This window comes from Hirundo rustica, chromosome 9 (assembly GCF_015227805.2).
Source record: "Hirundo rustica isolate bHirRus1 chromosome 9, bHirRus1.pri.v3, whole genome shotgun sequence".
Lineage (NCBI taxonomy): Eukaryota > Metazoa > Chordata > Aves > Passeriformes > Hirundinidae > Hirundo > Hirundo rustica.
Genome location: NC_053458.1, coordinates 27,265,348 through 27,284,408, shown reverse-complemented (window position 1 = coordinate 27,284,408; position 19,061 = coordinate 27,265,348). Strand labels below are relative to the sequence as shown.

Sequence of the window (19,061 nt, the reverse complement as noted above, 5' to 3'; positions counted from 1 at the left end):
ACCCATCTGTCCAGAATAACTGATTTTTGGATTACAGCTGACCTAAAATAGTGGGAAAAGCTTAATGAGAGTAAGCCTGAATTGTTATAACTAGTTGGATTCTGCATTTGCACAGATATTATGGGAAATTGGGGGTGTTCCTTTGTTATTTTCATGTTTCTCATCTCCTCTTGATATACTGACTGGTTTAAGTGACTGTGGGAGAGTGTATTGCAAAAAAAGATGGTGTTAAGATGTCTGCACGGAGAGGCTGACAATATTCTTTCTGCATGAATTTAGGTGCACTTTGTCCACCTGTATTTAAATAGTTTCCAAAGAGATGTTAACATAGTGCAGAATTGTTATCCAGGAGTTTTTCTGCTTCCTGCTGATGTGCTGCGTTGGTGGTGGCACCTGGATGACGTCTTGGGGTTTGGACAGGTCGTTGTGCCCAAGTCTGTGACAGGGGACAGTGAGCACTGTTATGGTGGGCTTTAGCTGAAGTCTCTTCGCTGGTGATAAGAGCCTTGTGGTCCTGGGCTATCACCGCCAAACACAGGGAAGAAGTCTGAACACTGGAAATTATGGCTGAGCTGGTGGCAGGTGATGGTTTTGTAAGGCTTTCCTCAGGGCCAGGTTGTAAAGCAGAACATAATCAAGAGGTTTATTTAAAGGAAAGGGCCAGGTGGCAGCTTGTGTCTTTGTACAGTGTGAAGCATTAAGGTACATGTTTATACGTGACAGTTGCTGAACTTCATGGAGCAGTTCACATTTTTCCTTTGGAAATCTATTTATTTGTTTATATGCTTTTTCTCTTGCTACCATAGCTCCAGCTAAGAACTTTTCTTTTTCTGACTCATCTCTGCTTAACCCTTGAGACCTGAACTTTTTCAAGCTCTGAGTGTGATTTATCTGGCCAGGCATTTTGAGTTTTCACCAAGTGCCTGAATTCCAAGAACAGGAAGATAGTCTTAATCTCATGTTCTCACTGCCTCCACTTTATTTTACAAGAAGATTGTAGTTCTTTCATCTATTTTGTTTTCCTCCTCTTTAAATCATGTCGAAGGCATCATTAGACATACAGTACACTTCCCAGCTCTCCTAAAACATTAACTTAGCATGGAGAAATTGCTGCAGCATCCTATTTTTGGAACATGAAAAGTACATGGAGTCTCATAAGCTGTCAAATAGAGTGAGATTTTTAAAAATGAGTAGTTTATTGCTTTTTTGTTGGTGTTCTGGAGCTTGGCTGACAATCTTTGCCATGAAACTTCCTTTAGAGAGAGAGGATGTTTTGTGTGCAGGAACCTGTTTACTTGATTCCTTTCAGCCGTGCAGTGTGGTATCTCTGTGATACTTGGCTATGCAAATTCCTGCTGGGGGAAGGGAGGGAGCATTGTTTAGATTTTTATTTTTCTCCCCGCTCTTTTACGCCATGCTGGCTTTCATCTAATCAGATTTGTTTTTTCAGGGTCATCACGTGCGCTTCTAAAATTGGCAGAAAGTGGGAGAACATGAATGAGTAGCTGCAATAAAGGGAAGGCTTTTCCCAGCAACAAACTTGCATTGATAACGTGGTAGCTGATCGAATGCTGAAAATTGGAGAGGGTTTATACAAGAGCCATGAAAACAGTGAAGGCACTGGAAAACACACTGTATAACAGAAAATGCTTTTATCAAAGTGGAAGTTGTAGATGTTTGTCTCTGCTAACAGGAACAGCAGAAGTATAATAATAGAGGGCTTTTAGTCTAGCTGGGAGTGGAATAATGAGCTGCAGTAGCCAGAAGGTGCAGTAGGGAACTTTGACTGGAAACAAGCTGCAGATTTTTGAGTGAGGTTAATTAACTGTTGGAATACCTTGCTTCTGCTGCTGGGGATTTCTAAACCCAAGTGGAATGTCAGTCTAATTTAACATGTTCTGGTTCATTGTTTCTCACATCCTTTTTGGGAAACGTGAATGAATCAGCAGTGGAAGCATTCATCAACCTGCCATGGCCTTAGTTCAGTTATTGAGAGATGAGCATGGCAGTGGAAGTACTGTTCCAGATAGGGAAGTTTTCTAACATCAGCTATGTAGGAGACCAAAGTTATCTCAGTATTTTATATATACATGCACACGCATATTTATATATATGGTTTTTTTCTGGCTGACTTTGACCTGCAGAAAATGTGGACTTACCTGTATGCATAAGTTGCATTAAAGTTCTGCCTTTATCACCAGAGACCCCACCTGTCTTACTAAACTGAGATAACCAGCCACTGGAAATCTGGCCATCCAGGAATTACTGTTAATGGCAGGGAGCATTGATCCTTTAATAAAGGGTGGGGTGCTGGGGAAAAGGCCTGGCTTTAGCTGTTGGAATCCTGACCCCAGTAATGCTGACTAGTGACAAGAGAGCAAACGTTCAACTGCCAGCTGTAGCATAGCTGGGAAGAATGTCAAGTTGCTTGAACTGCTTTTTAGAGACCCCAAGAACCATGTGCCTGTGCAGCTTCCTAGCTTTAAGATTATTTGCTGAAAGTACTGATTATTTTTGAGAATTTCACGTGGGATTTTGTATTCAGATGCTAAGTGAAACAATTTTCACTTGCCTTCAGTTTAGCCTTGATACTGTGATTAGGTTCTTTTGGTGTTATGAAGAAAGAACTGAAAATAAAATCAGCAGATGGGCATCATGCTCTGTGGATCAGCTAGTGAGAATTATTTCATTTAGGAGTGATGGCATGGAGTAGGATGCAAATGTTGATTGAGAGTACATATCCCAAGGCAATGGTAGAGAGCAGGTGTAATTAATGTGAGAGGAAATTAATGTAGAACAGAGCAAGGGCAGAATTGCAAGTGCCCTGGATGGTACAAAGCCTGAATTTGTAACTGAGTGGAATGTGTGACACATATCATTCACACACACACACATATATATATATTGTTTATATATGTATAAATACACACACAGACACACACATATATATATGAGATATATAATACCCCTGATCCTAAAAACAGTGAGTAATTCAGTGCTTTCTAGTTCCAGTAGCTTGGGTCAGCAAATCCTAAAGCAGTGAGGTGCATCGTTTGGTCTCCTTTTGTTTTAACCACTTGGTGTGTTACAGCCAGACAGAATCCACCATGGTGCTCTTTTTGAAATATGAGTGGACAGTATTGATTGACTCAACGCTGAGACAGAACGCAGCTCTCCCTTCTCAATGTGCTTGTCCAAGGAGAGCTGCTGGCTCTCTGCAGTGGGATGTCACTTGAGAAGGTATTAGCAGGGCTCTTGAGGTGCTTGTAGCAGGAGGTACAGCCTTGCATGAACAGACATGGGAGAGGCTGTGCTTACAGTGAGTGTGACCTGCTGGACCAAGCATTTTAGGAAGTGCTGTCCAAATCCAGTGAGGTTAATGTGCAGGGTTTGGTGGAAGGAGCTGGGTACAGACCAGAACTTACTCATCCAAAATTAAAGCTGCTCTTTGCAAAGTCTCTCATTTGGAGTTACTGTGTGTTTAATGTTGTCTTGGTTTTATCTGTCCAACGGAGAACTGTGATCACTTCTGTGTTTCATTACAGCCAAACCAGTCTGTGTATCTCTGTTGCATGGGGCTGAGCTACTGTATTCTGAACAGTGTGAATCTTTCTCTTTTTTAACCTTAAATCTTTTCTTTCCTTTTCCTTTGCCAATCTTGGTAGGAACTTACTTAGGTAAGTAAATTGCAATTTTAACATTGTTTTTATGTACAACAGAATTTTAAGAAAATGTTAGTCTAGGTGGTGTTAGGCACAATTTATGCTCTGTTCTACTTGTTGCACTCACATTTGTGAAAGTTTGTAGCCTCTGATTGTTAGAAGATGTACACTCACAACGGTAAAACACTCTTGGTAGTTATAAGAGAGGCAGGGGTGCTAAAGTGTTCTTGCAGCTGGCAAAAAGTTTGTGTGTATATATCAACACTGAGACTGCCTCGAGCCAACCAGTAACTTGGAAGTGAAATCCTTTTTCATCAAGCCTCGTTCATGCATGAATTTTTATATTTTTTTCTAGCTTGCTCACAAATGTCGTACTGTTGATGTTTTTGTTACTGCTGGGAAGGATGGAGTCCCTGGAGGAGGATTACTTTTGGAACAGGAAAATGCATATGAAGAGTATATGGATTTTAGAAAGCAATAGTGAAGTCACTGGTTGTGAAGGAGTGTGAAATTTTCTGCATTAATTGTGATTGAAAATGTGCTTCTTAGTGCATATTACATGTTCTACGTGATACCCCTTGTGGGTAAACAAAGTAAAAACCAAATGCCATCTGTGACTAATTGCTTGATGAAGGACCCATTTTTTTGTGTGTGAGTCGTGGATATGTGGAAGATTTGAGTTAGTAACTTTGAGTAAACACAAGTTTACCCACTCTGAGTTGTGTCCAGGCTGGGAGCTGGACTCTTCCTCCTTGGTACGAGGGGGTCAGTTCTGTACAGACTTGTGTCAGACTCTGAAATGGGCTGTAAATACACAGCAGCAGTGTGTGTGTGTGTTCAGGAGTGGAAAAGCACTGGGTGGTTTCTGACCAAGCTGAAAGTTCTCCATGCTTCAGCAGCTTCTTGAAGCTCACTGTAGTAACTTCATGGGAATGTTCCTGTGCTCTAGCCTGCACTGGGCTCACTGCTGAGGGTTTGGGCTCTTCTGCTTCTCCGCACGGCTGTTGTGTGTTGTGTGGTGTTGGCAAAACAGCAGGCAGAATGTGAGCAGTGGGAGTAGTTTTGGAATTCTGCCATTGAGATGCTGAGTTGCAGGGGATGGGACTGGAGCAGTAAAGAGCATGTCTAGAGTCAGGCATCCAGTGGGACCAGATGTGCTGGTTTGCTTTCCACTGGGAAATTAGATTTTTCCCTTTCTCTCTGTATTTTTGGGTGCCAGCTATCCCCTAGTGCCCACAGCATGCTCTTGGGGCAGTGCTGTAGTTGCTGCTGGAAATTTAGGCAGTCTCTTTTTTTTTTTTTTTTTTTTTTTTTTTAAACAAATCCAAAAGACATGAGATTGTTAGAAAAGGAACAGGTTGTTTGGCTGAGAGGTGGTTTCCCCATCCTCAAAAGATAAACACAAAGCTGTGAAGTAGCAGCAGTGACAGCCTTGTGTTGCTGTTTGTGGTAGTCCTTCCCCACCTGTATTTGTTTGGGAGCAAGTATGTTCACCTGCAGCTTTGGTACTTCAGGAATGAATGGATCATTAGGGCCTAGTAACCTGCTGGGCTGGTTTTCAGCCAAAATCTGTGATTGTGCTTAGCTTGAGGAACAGTTCTGAGGTCCTTGGCACTGGGCTGTGGGGAGCAGACATGCCCTGAGGGTGCCAGTTAATCTCTGTGCAGTGATCAGCTGTTTCACTGCCATTTCACTAAGGTGTAGAATCGTCTGTGGCAAAGGACATTTAGGATTCTCTGCAGCTATACCTTCAATTGACTTTGTCTTCATTTTATCCTCTGGGGCGTCCTCTTTATTTCAGTGTATAGAGGAGACCGGCAGGAGGAATTGCATGGCAAGAGATTTTCTACAGCTTTGGGCTCTTTTCAGTGCTATGGAAAAAAAACCCTAACTTTTAATCTGGAGTTGTCAGCGTATACTTCAATTTCTTTGGCTGCAAAAGAGTGGAAGACCTGCTTAGATTTGTCACTGTATACCTTTACACTTTGTGGTTTTAAAGGTTTGGTCAATCCTGATAACATGTCCTATTGTTTTTTGTGTATTTTTTGTGTTGGAGGAGGTCAGTGTTGATGCTGATGTGGAGCTGTGTAAATTCAAGCAGTTGGACTTCAGATGCCATCAAAAGGACTAATCACATTTTCTACTCTGTGTCTTCTCTAGACATTCCTCCATAAAATATAGTCAGACTTTGGGGTTTTTTTTGTTTTTCCTGGAGAGGAGCTGCCAGTTTCCTGGAGAGGAGCTGCCAGAACTGTTGTATTTTGCTCCTGATTGAAATTCTTATGCTAGCTTGTTTTTAACCTGCTTGTGGATGCGTGGGGAAGCATTTCTCAAACCTTCATCTGTGGAAGTGGGGCAGGTGTGAGTCTGGCATGGCGAGTTCTCTTGCTGTGCCACCACTCACCCCCAGACACAGGATTGGTTTAGTTTTCAGAGGTGCCTGTCTCACAGGCTTCCTCTCTCACACAGAAGCCACCAAAAACTTTTGGGTGAGAATCCCTTGTTGTTTCCAGCCCAGATGCGTCCTGGTGACTTGCCAGCTGTTCCACGATGGGTCACAGATGTGTTGTGTTTCTGCCTCTTTTGGTGACGATTTTGCATAGAAGTTGCTCATTTAATAGCAGTGCTTTGGCTGCATGTGCTCTTACTGTGATTTCTTTTTTTTAATTGCAAACTGAATCAGGTCATTTTAGTGGCTGTTTGCATTCTTTCAGACTTCAGTTATTGAAGTGTGACTAAAGTGAAAATTCATGGATTAATTCCCCAATATTATGATGCTAATTGATACCTTATTGCTGTGAAAGCAAGGATATAAATTGCATTGAAGCTGTAGCTTTGTTTTGTGTCCTGTTTTACTGGAGCAAAAAGTTGTCATGGGCAGCTTTATCCCAGAAATGGCAATTTGGGAGGGAGGTGTATCCCTGTTGTTAGCACTGCTTCTGTGCTGCTTGAGTGCTCTGAAGCTTGCAGCAGTTCTGCTCAGCCTTCGTTCAGTTTGCATCCCTCAACTTCGCACCATGGAATATTCTGGTTTAATTCTGGTGCTTGGAAATAGCACTGTATACTGTCTGCTGTACATCCAGCAATAGTCATTGCTGCAGCAGCCACATATCAGGACAGTCTTTTCTGGCATCAGGGGTGTTCTTACTGCAAGAAAAGAACTGATCTGGAGTGTGGTTAAAAGAAAATATGTGGCTTCAATCCAGGGACTAGAGTCAGTTGATTTACATCTCTCAGAGTTTCTGTGAATGGAGAAAACATAATCTTTGAGTTATGGAAGTGGGAAGAAAGTAACAAGTGCTGGAGCTTAGCTCTGAAGCTGACAGATTCTGTTTGCATCCTGCTGGCTGTGCTGTTTCCCAGCATCCGTGGAGCCCTTTGTCCATCCATCCCAAACAGCTGCTCACAGCTGTGTTTTGGATGCAGTGGCTGCTCCCATGTAAAAACATGATTATCTGGCGCCTGCACGGCCTTTGCCAACATCCAAAGGTTGTTACTGGCCTCCTTTCTCGGTGCCTGATACATCTGTCCTACAGACTTGATGGAAATCTTTTTGGCAGCTATTTCTTAATCTCTGTGGATACTTAGGCACGAAAATGCGGCAAGAACTGAAACCATGTGTCTTCCCATTTGAAGTAGCTAACAGCATATCCTCTACACAGGATGGAAAATGCACTTGATATAAACTGATGATTCTAATGTGGTATATAGTGATAACTCAGTGCTCAGAAAACGTCCCCTGTTCCGCCTTCCTCACTCCTGACGCTTTACTGTGCCCTGTGTTTCCTGTCATACTCGATGGCAAGAACAACGTGTTTGGTTTTACCATAAGAACCTTCAGGAACCTGCTGGAATACAGACCATGAGCTGTGAAAGTTCATTCTGGCTGGATTCTTTAAAGATTTTTTCTTTCATCCGAGCTAACTCACTAGCGATGAGAAGGTTCAAAGATCCTGTGAATGTGAAAGCAGGATTCATACTGAGACTTATTGCAGACAGTAACAGCATTTGCTGATGCCTGTCCTGTACTACCTGTTGGATTTGATGCACTGACATTTTGGTTCTTAGCCAGAAGGGGCTGAGGGAGGTGGTTTGGTGCATGGATGCTAATGAAGTGTTTTCTGGGAATATGCACCTTGGAAAACCAAACTAACAAACAGCTTTATTGGGTCTCCCGGTCCATTCTGTGCCAGGCTGTTGTGCTGCCTTCCCTTCAAATCCCAGGAGCTTTGTGAGTCCTGCAGGGTCCTGTGTGTGCACAGTACAGCTGAGGGCAGTGTGAGGGGGTACGTGGCAGCACAGCAGAGCACCTGGTGACAGCGAGCCGTGGTGCCTGGTGCTGTGTGCGTGGCTGGGAAAGGGCTCTGTGCCTCAGGAGGTGTTTGCTTGTGGCAGGTTCAGCAGATAGGCTCTGTTTGCTGATAGCTTGCAGCTGACATCTGAGCTGAGGGGTTCCCAGGGGACCCAAGGAGGATAGGAAAGATTCTGTTTGTTGCTGTCTTGGCAGTGAATAATGCCTTCCACTTTCTGCTTCTTGACGTCAGTAAATTCCTCAGACTGAAAGAACGTCAGATTTTTTTCCCCAGACGTGCAGCAAGCCTGGGATCTGAAAGAGGAGGTGTGCTTCTAGTGCTAGTGTGAAGCAAGGTCTGAGAAAATGGGGAAGAGACTGGGCGAATGGAACGTGTTTGTGACTTGGGGCCTCTGCTCTTCAAACCACGTTGTCAAGGAAGCTTTTCTCAGTCACCTTTCCAGGAGGGCAGAAGTCAGTTCAGTAGGCAACTCTAGGCTTAGCAAAACAACACAGTTGTAATCATAGCTGCGTGTGTTTTGATTTTGTACTTTTTTCTGTCTTGGAAAAGCAATGGTCTTACCAGCTCTATTCTCTTTCCTGTTTGTTAGGTCTGCCTAACCACGGACAAACCAGACAAATGGTAAGAGAAAGTTCATTTAACCAAAACAGGGAAAAGAAGAATTATTAACCCATGCTAGATAGAACACCTCATTAAACCGTAGTGCTTCACTTCCACCTTTGCTGTTTGCAGCTGGTCATACTTCCCAATTCACTGAAAAGGAAAAAAAAAATATTTTGGGGCATCTGAATCATCTTAGTGGCTAAATACAATTTAAACCTCAAATCTATCTATCTTTACATCTATAAACGAGATCCTGTTTTGAACGGAGCATTTTGTTTCTGCTCATGCAGAAACTTGAGTGGCTGCTTACAGCAAAGTCCTGGGATGTGTTTCTAGGTGGAATGTGTTTCCCTGAAGGAGAAAGGTTTAAATGGTGGAAGGGTTTGTTTGGAAAACAGTTTCTTTCTTATTATTTTTTTAGCAAGTCGGTGTGAAGTTACCTGCTGAGAATGCTTGTATTTTACTTTTTTTTTAAGTAAAAATTATTTGTAGCCTTTCATCTATTGTGCTGAGTTTAATCAAAGGACAGAAGCAAATAGCCAGTCTGATTGATGTGTCTCTGGCAGAAAGTTTTCTCAGTAAATCGTGAAGGAGCCAGTGCAAAGGCTGTGCATCCCTTTTCCCCCTTGCATATAGCTCATGGGAAACAACTTCAAACATACATTCTTTCCCCCCCCCCCCCAGAAATGATCTGATGTAGATCAAGTGGAGCTTGCCTGGTTAGCTGAAGTGCCACAATGCATTAGTGTGAGCAGGGTCCCTGTGACCCAGGTCAGCCAGCAGCAGGTGTGACTGATGGTCACTGCACAGTGCTCATTGAACCTGGCAGTGGTTGGGGAGGCGTGCAGTGGCCCGAGGGGAGGCCAGAACTTGGGCGTGCCAGGCTGCTTCAAATAACAGAGCATTCCTTTGGTTTGTTCCTCAGTCCAAAGCGGTAAATTGTATTCCTCCATGAATTCAGCTTCATTCCGTGTCACTCAGAAGACTGGCTACTTGTTTGTGTCTGCTGAATAAACCAACTCAGAGCAGTGGGAGGAATCTGTGATGACTTAATACTTTTTAGGTGTTCTAGGGTGAAACTCCCAGAACTGCCTTGATTTCTGGTTGCCTGATCAAGCGTGAATGAAAAATTAAAGGTCCTCATTTCAGGATGTATCATTTGAAATAGATTTCACCATGTAGGTAGAGAAAAGGCAACCTGGAAGCACAGGGGTGTCCTTTCTAGGTATTTTCCAAGAACTTTTTCTGGAGTTCTTCTCCTGTGTATCTTGCATATGTAGAGAAAATATGCTTTGCAAGCTTAATGAAGGGAATTTCTTGGAGAAACCTGGAGGGGGCAAAAAAAAAAAAAAAAGCCATCAGAAAAGCTTTTATTTGAAACCTTTTGCTTCACAAATGTCAAATCTAAAAGCAATTGTTGAAGTATTTCAGTGGTCTGCTGTGGTGCTGAAGCTATCTTGTACAACATGGAGCTGGGCAACTAAGAAATTAAATTGCTATTGCACCTGTATGCAACAGTTTTAAAGAGCTTAGGGTTTTAAAAGGTGAGGTTTTGTTTGTTTAGCTCTAAAGCCCTGAAGTTCTACAGGAAGCAGATTTTGCTAGAGCAGTTGATTAAGGCTGGTCAAAAAATAAGTCATTAACATTTTTTGTTTTCTGCTCAGATACAAAATGAGACAGACGCAGGGTTTTGTTGGGTTTTTTCCCCTTAGTTTTTAGACTGAATTCTTCCCTTTCTAAGTCAAGGTGTTAAAACTCAGTTGAGCTATAGCAATGACCTGACACTTAAGGATCTGAAGACTGTGTGTCCCCACCGTTCCTTTGGGGTGGATCTCCCAGGGCAGACATCTCTCACACAAATGCTCAGTTTCCCATTCCGTGGGCAGAAGGGGGAAGCCTTGGTGCATCTGGGGAGATGGTCTGTGAGGTACCAGCACTGAATTTATAGCAGGGTGTTTTCTGACCAGCTTTAATTTATGCATATCAAAATTTCTGGGCCTTCATTTTGTATCTTTCCCAGCTGTTCAGTGTTACTGATTTCAGTGGGATTTCTCAATGTGTTGATCAGCAGGAAGGAGGGGCGGCAGAACTGGACCTCAGTGATCAAGGACAGCTGCATTTGAGAAGCTTAACACTTTGCTCCCTTTCATCTGCACCTCTCTTAATAACAGCTCATGTTTTTCCAGCTGAGTGTAAGGGGGTTACTGTGAGTCTGGAAAATGATGCCTGTGTTGATTCACAAAGCAAATGTATTGTTATGGAAAATCTGTGGTGTTCAGTACTAAAAGGGTTTTATCATGAAAGCTGCTAATCTTTGTAGTACTGGATTTGTTTTCAACAACATATTGAATTCTATACTATCCTCATTAAATATTAACCTCCCTAGAACAAAAAGGATACAGGTAAGTTTGGTACTCCAGAATAACTGTAAATTCTGACTTTTGTATTTTATTTGCTCTGTAGCTAGTTTTCCTTCCGTGAAATCAAGAGTTGCTCTAGATCTATGGTAGTAGCTGAAATATGAGTCTAATTCTCAATCTTTCGAACTTGGTGTCATCTTTCAGACACAAGCCACAAATTATTGGTAATGCCTTCCATTTATTATTTGTCCTGTCGCTGAAGTATTGCTGTCCTATTGCATATTGAAGGCGCCTAACTTGTACTGCTTGTGAACAGTTGCTTATGTGTGAATTCTGTGTTCAGTCCTGGGCCAGAGGGGGAGGTATTTACCTTAAACTCTCAGCAAGCCATACAAAAACTTTAATTCTCTTTTCCTTTGAGTGCTTAGCACATGTTGCTGCAAGTGTGTTGCAGTCCATAACTGTGCTGTTTTATGTATCACGTTAGGGACCAAGCCGAAACTTGCTGCTCAATGGGAAATCATACCCAACAAAAGTCCGATTAATTCGTGGTGGATCCATGCCTCCGGTGAAAAGGAGGAGGATGAACTGGATTGATGCACCAGATGATGTTTTTTACATGGCCACTGAAGAAACCAGGTAGGAAATGTGGTCTCTCAGAGGATTTGAGGGGATGTCCTTTGGTTTGTGGGTGCTGCATCTGGCGTTGTGGTTAAGAGAGGGATCTCGTCAGCAGGTCTGATGCTACAAACTGAATGCACAGACCACAGCCAGTGCTGAGGTGGGTAAAAGGTGGGAAGTAATCATGCACTTGCATTCCAGAGAAAGCAGATTCTTACTCTTCTTACAGAGCAGTTGCTGTAGGAGATGGGCACAAAGGGAAGGAAGATTGAGGTGGGAATTCAACTGGTTCAGACCCATCACTGCCCTTGGAGGTCCCATCACAGAGGGACAGGATAGGGCCCTCCTGGCTCATGGGTGACACTGAGGAGCAGAGCCTCCTGTACACAGAGCCCTGCATGTCCTCTTGCATTACCCCTCAGGACATCTCCACCTGTATCTGGGTCCTGAAACCTGCGAGTTACAGAGGGTTTCCATGGACTGAGTTGATTCATTTTTCAGTGCTTTATATTTGCCACAAGTAGCAGTGAGATTTAGCCCCGCAGTGTCCATCTTCCTCCTTTGGTAGTACTGCTTCTGCTAGTCCTAGTCCTTCTTGTTGGTCTGCCCACAGGATAAAAATAGTAGAAGAAACTTTCCTTGTGTGAGTTTCACTTCAAACTGTTTACAAAGTGCTGACAGAGTGGTAGAAGCTATGTGACCTGATCCCTAAGGCAGAGTTCCCAGTACTGGTATTCCTAGGATGGGATTGTTGCTCCTGGGTGTGGTGAGAAGGTAAAGAAATTGGCTTGTGTGGTATCCTCCCAAGAACTTGCTGCCTCCCTCCTGGGTAACCTTGAGGAAGGTCAGAGCAAAGCTGCAGCCCTGCTCTCCAGCCCTCTCTGACAGCAGAGATGCTGTCTGGCTTCTGTCTTGGTCTGAAGCCTGGACTTATCAACACTTGCACTATCAGTGCCCCAGCAGCAGAGAATCACTTGCCTCTCCCTCCACTTGCAGAGATGGACCTGGGAATTACTGGCTGTCTGAACCCTTCAAGTGACTGAGGAGGTTGCAAGTTTTAGTGCTCTGTCTCTTCTGGTGCTACTGAATTTGGCACTGCTCTGAGTCTTCATTTGTTCAGCACAAATGTCACAGTCAAGAGTCCTGGCATCTCCAAACTTCTCCTTAACCTACAAAGCATTTCAAGTGTCAGGGAACTATTCTGTGGGACTAGTATCAAAGATGGGCTTTGTAGAATAGGTGATACTAGTAACATTCAAATCACTAACCACTGATCTGTTAGATAATGAGTTTTTAGTGCAGGAAACACCTTATTGGAACTCAGAAGAAGCATGAGATGAATTTCCCAGTCAGACTTGTTCCTATGGACACCTTTAATGCAACTGTGCATTTCACACCATCTTTGCCATGTCTTTCTCTTCTCCTTTCTGTGCATGCAAGATGCTGTGAAAAGAAAGCAGTTGAATTCTATACATAATTGAAAATAAAGTGAGAGAAGAATTTAATTTTCAGGGGAAACAGTTTTCTTGTTACTGCTCTGATAAAGAAGTACTGGGATCCTGTTGCAGCTCTCAGATTCATGTGCCACTGTGGACTCAGAGTATACAGTCTCTAATGCACTCCTTAGATGCTCAAGGCTTGTTTCATAATTCTTGACATTTTCACCATCCAAGGCACATGAAATGCAGCAGATGCATGGTGGCAACATGTCAGTACAAGGTTCTGCCCTTTGACCTGGACAGAACTGTAACAATATTCATCCAGTGTGGTGTTGGTTTGACAGCAATTTATTGTGGACACAGAATCTTCTGCTCATGCAGAACCACCAACTGAGGCAGGAAGGATCAGTCCCACAGCAACCAGCACAACTCTAATGAAAATCATGGTTCAGTGGTAGACATCATCTCAGTAAGATCTTATCACTTCAATTTAAAAATAGAGAGAAAGAAAAGAAAAAAAAACCCACCCAGGCTTCTTTGTCTGACAGCCATGCTGCTTAGCTGACTGATGAGTGGTGAAAGGAGATTTTTGGCAGGCTGTGAAGAGCAGGGAAGCCTGAGCGATGGAGTACTGTCAGCGGCACGGGTTTTCTGTCGGGCATTTCACCTCTAACTTTTCCCTGAACCATCTGCTGCATTCCAGTGTCAGGAATGTAAGACTTGTTTGTGAGCTCTGAAACAATCTGAGCTTTGTGTTGGCTCCGTAGCAGTCAATCTAGCTGCGATATCTGCATATCATCCTTCAGCTGAGGGTCAAGGCTGTGTTTTCAGTAACAGCAAGCAGGTTTCCCTGAAGCTTTACATGCTCCTCCTCTTCCCTTTTTGTGTTGAGAACGGTGCTGGAAAACTGTACAGCTCTGAAGGAGCAGTTTGAAAAGTTGGTCAAATGAAAGGAATAGGTTTTTTGAATTGAAGGCTCCCAGTAAGGAACTTGGCATTTATAACTCATGCAAGCGGAGGCAGCGGGTGACCTGACCAGAATCCAGAATGCTGGAGGATGTGTTTCTGGTGGAGCACACACTGCAAGGGGAGCTCTGCTGGCTAAGAGTGGATCAACTGCGGTCAAAAAAGTCATTATATCAGGATTTTATTTTCTTCTCTCCCCCACCACCACTTTGCCACCTTGTTTTCACCTCTCCTCACCCTGTGGCCTTTTAGTTTTAGAAGGTGCTGAAGAAATGGGGACACGGTGCAAACCAAAAATGTGTCTAAGTGCAGCAGCTTGTTCTGCTCAGTGAGTAAAAAAAAAAAGTGAAGAGATGTCCAAATCTGACAAGAAGTGATTCAAAATCTTCAGCTGAAGTTGATGGTTTGTTAGTTCTGGTGGTGCTAAGGGTAAGTTTTGAGGAGAGGGGACGTATTTTGATCACTTTCTTCAGCAACTATCACATCTTAAAGGCAGAAATCAGCCCAGTGATAGGCATCAGCTCAGTGAGGTCTTTCTTCCATTGACAAATAAACCAAACCAACCAGCCAAAAAAACCCCAGCAACCAACTCAAGGGGGTTTTGGCCCCAGCTGTGTTCTCTAAACGAAACTGGGGGATAGGTGGCTGAAATGTGGGCTGTAGAGGCCTTCCTCTCTTGGTCACCCAAAACCTCATTCTGTCAGGAGCCTGTGAGAGAAGCAGTGCTGCTTTATCAGGTCCTGCTTGTTGCCCCGGTTCCTGAGCTGAAGACACATAGTGGGTACTGGTGGACTACTCTTGTAAATATTTATTACTTTACTTTCCAATTTCTGTGTACCTTTGACTACCACAACATCCTCTGTGAAAGAATTCATCATTTTAATTACACAGTACCTTTTTCATCGTTGCTGAATTTTTGGGTTTGAATGTTTTTTTTTTTTTTAATGATATTTCCTTTTATCTCCGAGCCTGGTATTAACAAAAAGAAACAAGCAATCAATTCAGTATTTGTCTATGTGTGACTTATTTTAGTAATTTTAAAACTTTGGTGTGTCTTTCCCTGCCTTTTGCTTTCTCTCCATATAGAAAACAGCTTCCTGCATCTGATGGCACTTGTTGCCAGTGTTGTACATACAGGGAAATCCTTAACCAAATACAAGATGTGAATATTGCCTGTCTCTGGGTTGGGCACCACACAGTGTGGGAGAAGCAAAAAGAAGAAACACCCTGTTGGTGTTGACTTGGCTTTGTAAACTTCCCCAGAGCTACCTGCAGCACATCCAGCTGATCAAAATAAATTCAGAATAGATCAGTGGTGTGGAAACTGGCTGTCCCGACTATTTCACGTGTTCTATTCAGAGCAAGAGACCCTGGTCCTACAAGGCTGGACCAGAATGCCTTCTGCTCTGCACGGGGAGGATTCTGGAGCAGAGAATGCAATTTCCTCTTCATTGGGGGGTTTTATAAATCAGAAAATCTGAGTTTCCCGGGGCAGACATTGCAGAGGGAACCGTTGTCAGCCCACCCCAGCGGGCGTGTGCGGGCCCAGTTTCCCCTGGAGAAGCAGAGAAGCCCACGATGCCTGTGTAATCCGTGCCTTTCTTCCTTGCTGTCTGCAGGAAAATCCGCAAGCTGCTTTCCTCCTCGGAAGCCAAGCGAGCCGCCAGACGCCCTTACAAGCCGATTATCCTGCGGCCCATGCAGGCAGTGCAGCTCCGCCAGCCCATGAATGATGAGCCCATAATCATCGAGGATTAAGCACGGCCACGGATCTGCCGGCAAGCTCTCCTCCAGTATCTACTTGAGTTTCCATGGCTACAGCATTGAGCTAACTGTTGAAGAGAGGGAACTTTTGAGGAACTGTTTTGCATCTTTTAAACCCTTAAAAGGAACTCGGCCCTGCTCTGAGCCTCTGACCACAGACTGCTCGCTCTCTCTTTCTCTCTCTCTCTCTCTCTCTCGCTCTCTCTCTCTTGCACTCTTTCGCACTCTCTCCTTCTATCTTTTTTTTTCTTTTTTTTTTTTTTTTTTTTTTTTTTTAATTTTAGTAGTATCTTTTCCCTTTTGCTTCTACCCCTTTTGTAGAAGGGGGAGGGAAAGTAAGTTTAACTTATTAAGAGAATGTGGACTAGTACTTTTTAGCTTTGTTTCCTCTTCTGATGTACGAGGAGCTAGAACCCTTCATTTTGTGACTGAGCTCTCGTTGCAAAGCCATTTTTCTGAGGCTGTGTTGTAAGATTTTTCTTTTCTCTCTCTTTTTTTTTTAATTTTGTGGACGGTGCCATTTTTTAATTTCATTTATATTATTTCTTTTGTAGATAAATTTCCAATCTTTAACTGATATTTGAAAATAGGAGCTGAAAACCAGCCCCAGGTTCAGCCAGTTTTCTTTGGTCCTGTCCCTTCTGTTTTTTGGATCATTTTGCACAGCCAGTTGTGCTCATGCACAAGACAGACCAACTCAGGCTGAGAAAGGAGTGAGCTAAGAACTGAAGAACCTTGCAGAACATTACACTAACATTGTGTGCAGTGGAGCCAGGCTGCCAGAATTAGGTGTCCTTACTCTAGTTGCTCTCTGGGAGACGTGGCCCGTGGCATTTCTCCCAGTAACCAGCAGTTTGCGTGCTGCATTCTCAGTGACATCTGGGATCCTACGTGCTGTTAGGCCACCAAGAGCCAGCAGTAGGCCCAGCAAGTGTAATGAATTGCTTTGCTCTGGCTCCAAGAGTCAAGTACACCAATGCCCAGGGACATTTTGCTTAGAACTCTGAACCTGTTTGTGCATCAGTGCTTTTGGACACATTTTTCGCAGGACGAGACCTGGTTTCTCTTTAATTGCGTTACTGTATGTTTCCCATTTCGAAGGGACTTTAAATTGCAGCTGGGTTTTCGTTTGAACACATTGTGTCTGAATTTAAGTGTTTTTTTCCCCCCTTGACATTTCTTGTGTTTGAGGTTTCTTGCATCTCTTGAACTTCCTACGTATTTGCAAGTCTGTATCATTTCTTTTTCATGTGTCTTCTCATGGCAGTGCATTTGCTGGATGCCCTGCTTGGTTTTGAAAGGATGTAAACTATCATTTGCAACTTGTGCTGATCTGTACATGTACCTGCCTCAAGCAGACACAGCATGTAATAACCCCCAAGTCATTCCATATGTGTCAGCGGTGAGATGAGCCAAAGTTGTATTTGGGTTATCACAGTCCAACAGTGATTCTGTGCAACTCTGCTAACCCGCGGGGTTAGACGGAAAGGAATCCCCACAAAATGAAAACAATTCAGTTAACTTTACTTAATAAACCTGGAAAGTGAGCTTTTGTGAAACATCTGCTTTTTGTCTCTTCTGAAACAGCCGCCCTCGCTCGGGTTCCACGTGCCCGGGGCGCACAGCCCTGCGCCTCCCGTCCCATCCCAGCGCTGTGTCCTGCTCTCCGGGCTCCCTGTGCCGGCACTGCCGTGGTACGGGGCAGGAGTCCGAGTCACTCGTGGTTTGATTCCTGTCCTGTGCAGTTTAAACATTTCCAGTGCTTCAGAGGCATCTCCCTCCCTCCTCCTCCTCAAACCGGCAGCAGATGCAAGGCTGGGCCTCTGAATGAGCCCTTTGTCCACAGCAGCTCCTGGTGCTGCTGCTCCAGGCCTGCCTCTGGCGTGTGGCAGAGGGGCATCCCTGGGGGTCGGCAGCCTGACCTGTGGCTGGTCCCGAGCTCTGCATTGCTCTGTCCTCTGGGATCAGCAGCACTGTGTTTGCTCTCGTTTGCTGCTCAGGAGTGGTGAGATTTACTCTGGGGCTGTGAGGAGCTGTGCACCCTGACAGGTCCAACTGTGTCCTGTGCTGGTCAGGGTTTCCTTAACCTTAAGTGGGACGGGACAGCCATTCCTGAAGGATGTGCTACTCAGGAAGGGCACGAGAGCCGTCAGGCTGCGAGCAGCACCAGTGGCCACTGGCAGTTTTATTTTGTCACCATCAATCCTTGGGATTAACCCTCTGTACGTGAGAGACGCCGGCTGCAGGAGGGTTTTGTAGCACTTCTGTCTCCGTGAGGGCAGGTGCTCGTGGATTCCTCCCTGTAGCAAAAGGCAATCAGAACACTTCACTTTGGAAAACTCCGTGTCTGAGGTGGTCCCTGCTCGGGGGAAGCTCGGCCAGCCCGGGGAGCCAGAGCTGCTGCTGTGCCGAGGGTCCGGGGGATGGGATGGGGCTGAGCTCTCGGTGAGCCCGGCGAGAGGCGGCTCCGGCTGCACCGAGAGCGCAGGAACCACTTGGGGGTGCCAGTCCTGCGGTTTCCAACACTTAAAAGCTTTCTTGGAGCGGCTCCAGAGATTGCTCTGGGAACGAGTCCAGGCAAGGAGAGAGCACGTCCTGTGCTGCCCTAACTTTGAAGGACCCTTGCGTGTCCTTCAGTAGAGATGCTGTTTTTTCGTGTGCAGTAGCAGACTCCGCTGCCGTGTATTTCACTGGCTTGTGTTTGTACCAGCTTGGGAGGAGGGGCTGGAGGATCCCTGCAGCAACCAAAGGAAAATGCTGGCTCTTGGGAAGAACAGGGAGCGGTAGGTCCAGGCACTGACCTATCCAAGCCCGAGGGGTCACTCTCTTAAGCTGCTGCTGTCACTAAGCCTCTCCTGTGCCGACCTCTCCTCTGTATTCACGTTCCTGTGCTGTTGCTGCAGGAATTGCCCTTGGTTATTCACTCTCCTGCTCTAGAGCCTTGTCAAAACAGAACAACGCTCATACAGCTGGGGCCATGTCCCATTTTCCAGGTCCCTTCCTTCCCTTGCTTCCCACCTCCTAAAGAGCCCCTGAGATTGCAGCGGGGAGGAGAGCGTGGAGCTGGCAAGTGCTTGCCCACCCGAAGCAGGCCAGGTCTGTTGGGATGTCATAAGTTTTGCCACATGCATCTGGATGTTTTCCCTTTGCTGTGTGTCCCTGGCATCCCAGTCCTTCATTTGCCTCTGCCGTGCAGACGTGGGAGCAGATATGTCACAGCCTCATTCCTGGGAGAGGGCTGTGCTCCAGGCTCACGTGGATGGAGTATGCTGACCTCCAGATTCGGTGCCATGCTTGCAGTATTACAGGCTTAAAAAGAAGCAGGAAGTTGCT

The 19,061-nt window shown here is 44.7% G+C and overlaps 1 protein-coding gene across 4 annotated transcripts in view; it reads left to right on the top strand.

Moving 5' to 3' along the window:
* Positions 1-17,275, top strand: part of MTA1 (metastasis associated 1) — a 75,163-nt gene extending 57,888 nt beyond the window's left edge. For 2 of the 4 annotated variants that reach the window (XM_040072632.1, XM_040072631.1), the window contains 3 exons: positions 8,565-8,596; positions 11,426-11,577; positions 15,584-17,275. In XM_040072632.1, the coding sequence (XP_039928566.1) occupies positions 8,565-8,596; positions 11,426-11,577; positions 15,584-15,722 (323 nt within the window). In that variant the 3' untranslated portion in view covers positions 15,723-17,275. Of the gene's footprint in view, positions 1-3,665; positions 3,678-8,564; positions 8,597-11,425; positions 11,578-15,583 lie in introns of all 4 variants that reach the window. The other 2 variants (XM_040072630.1, XM_040072634.2) reach the window with 2 other exon arrangements.
* Positions 17,276-19,061: the final 1,786 nt, after the last annotated feature.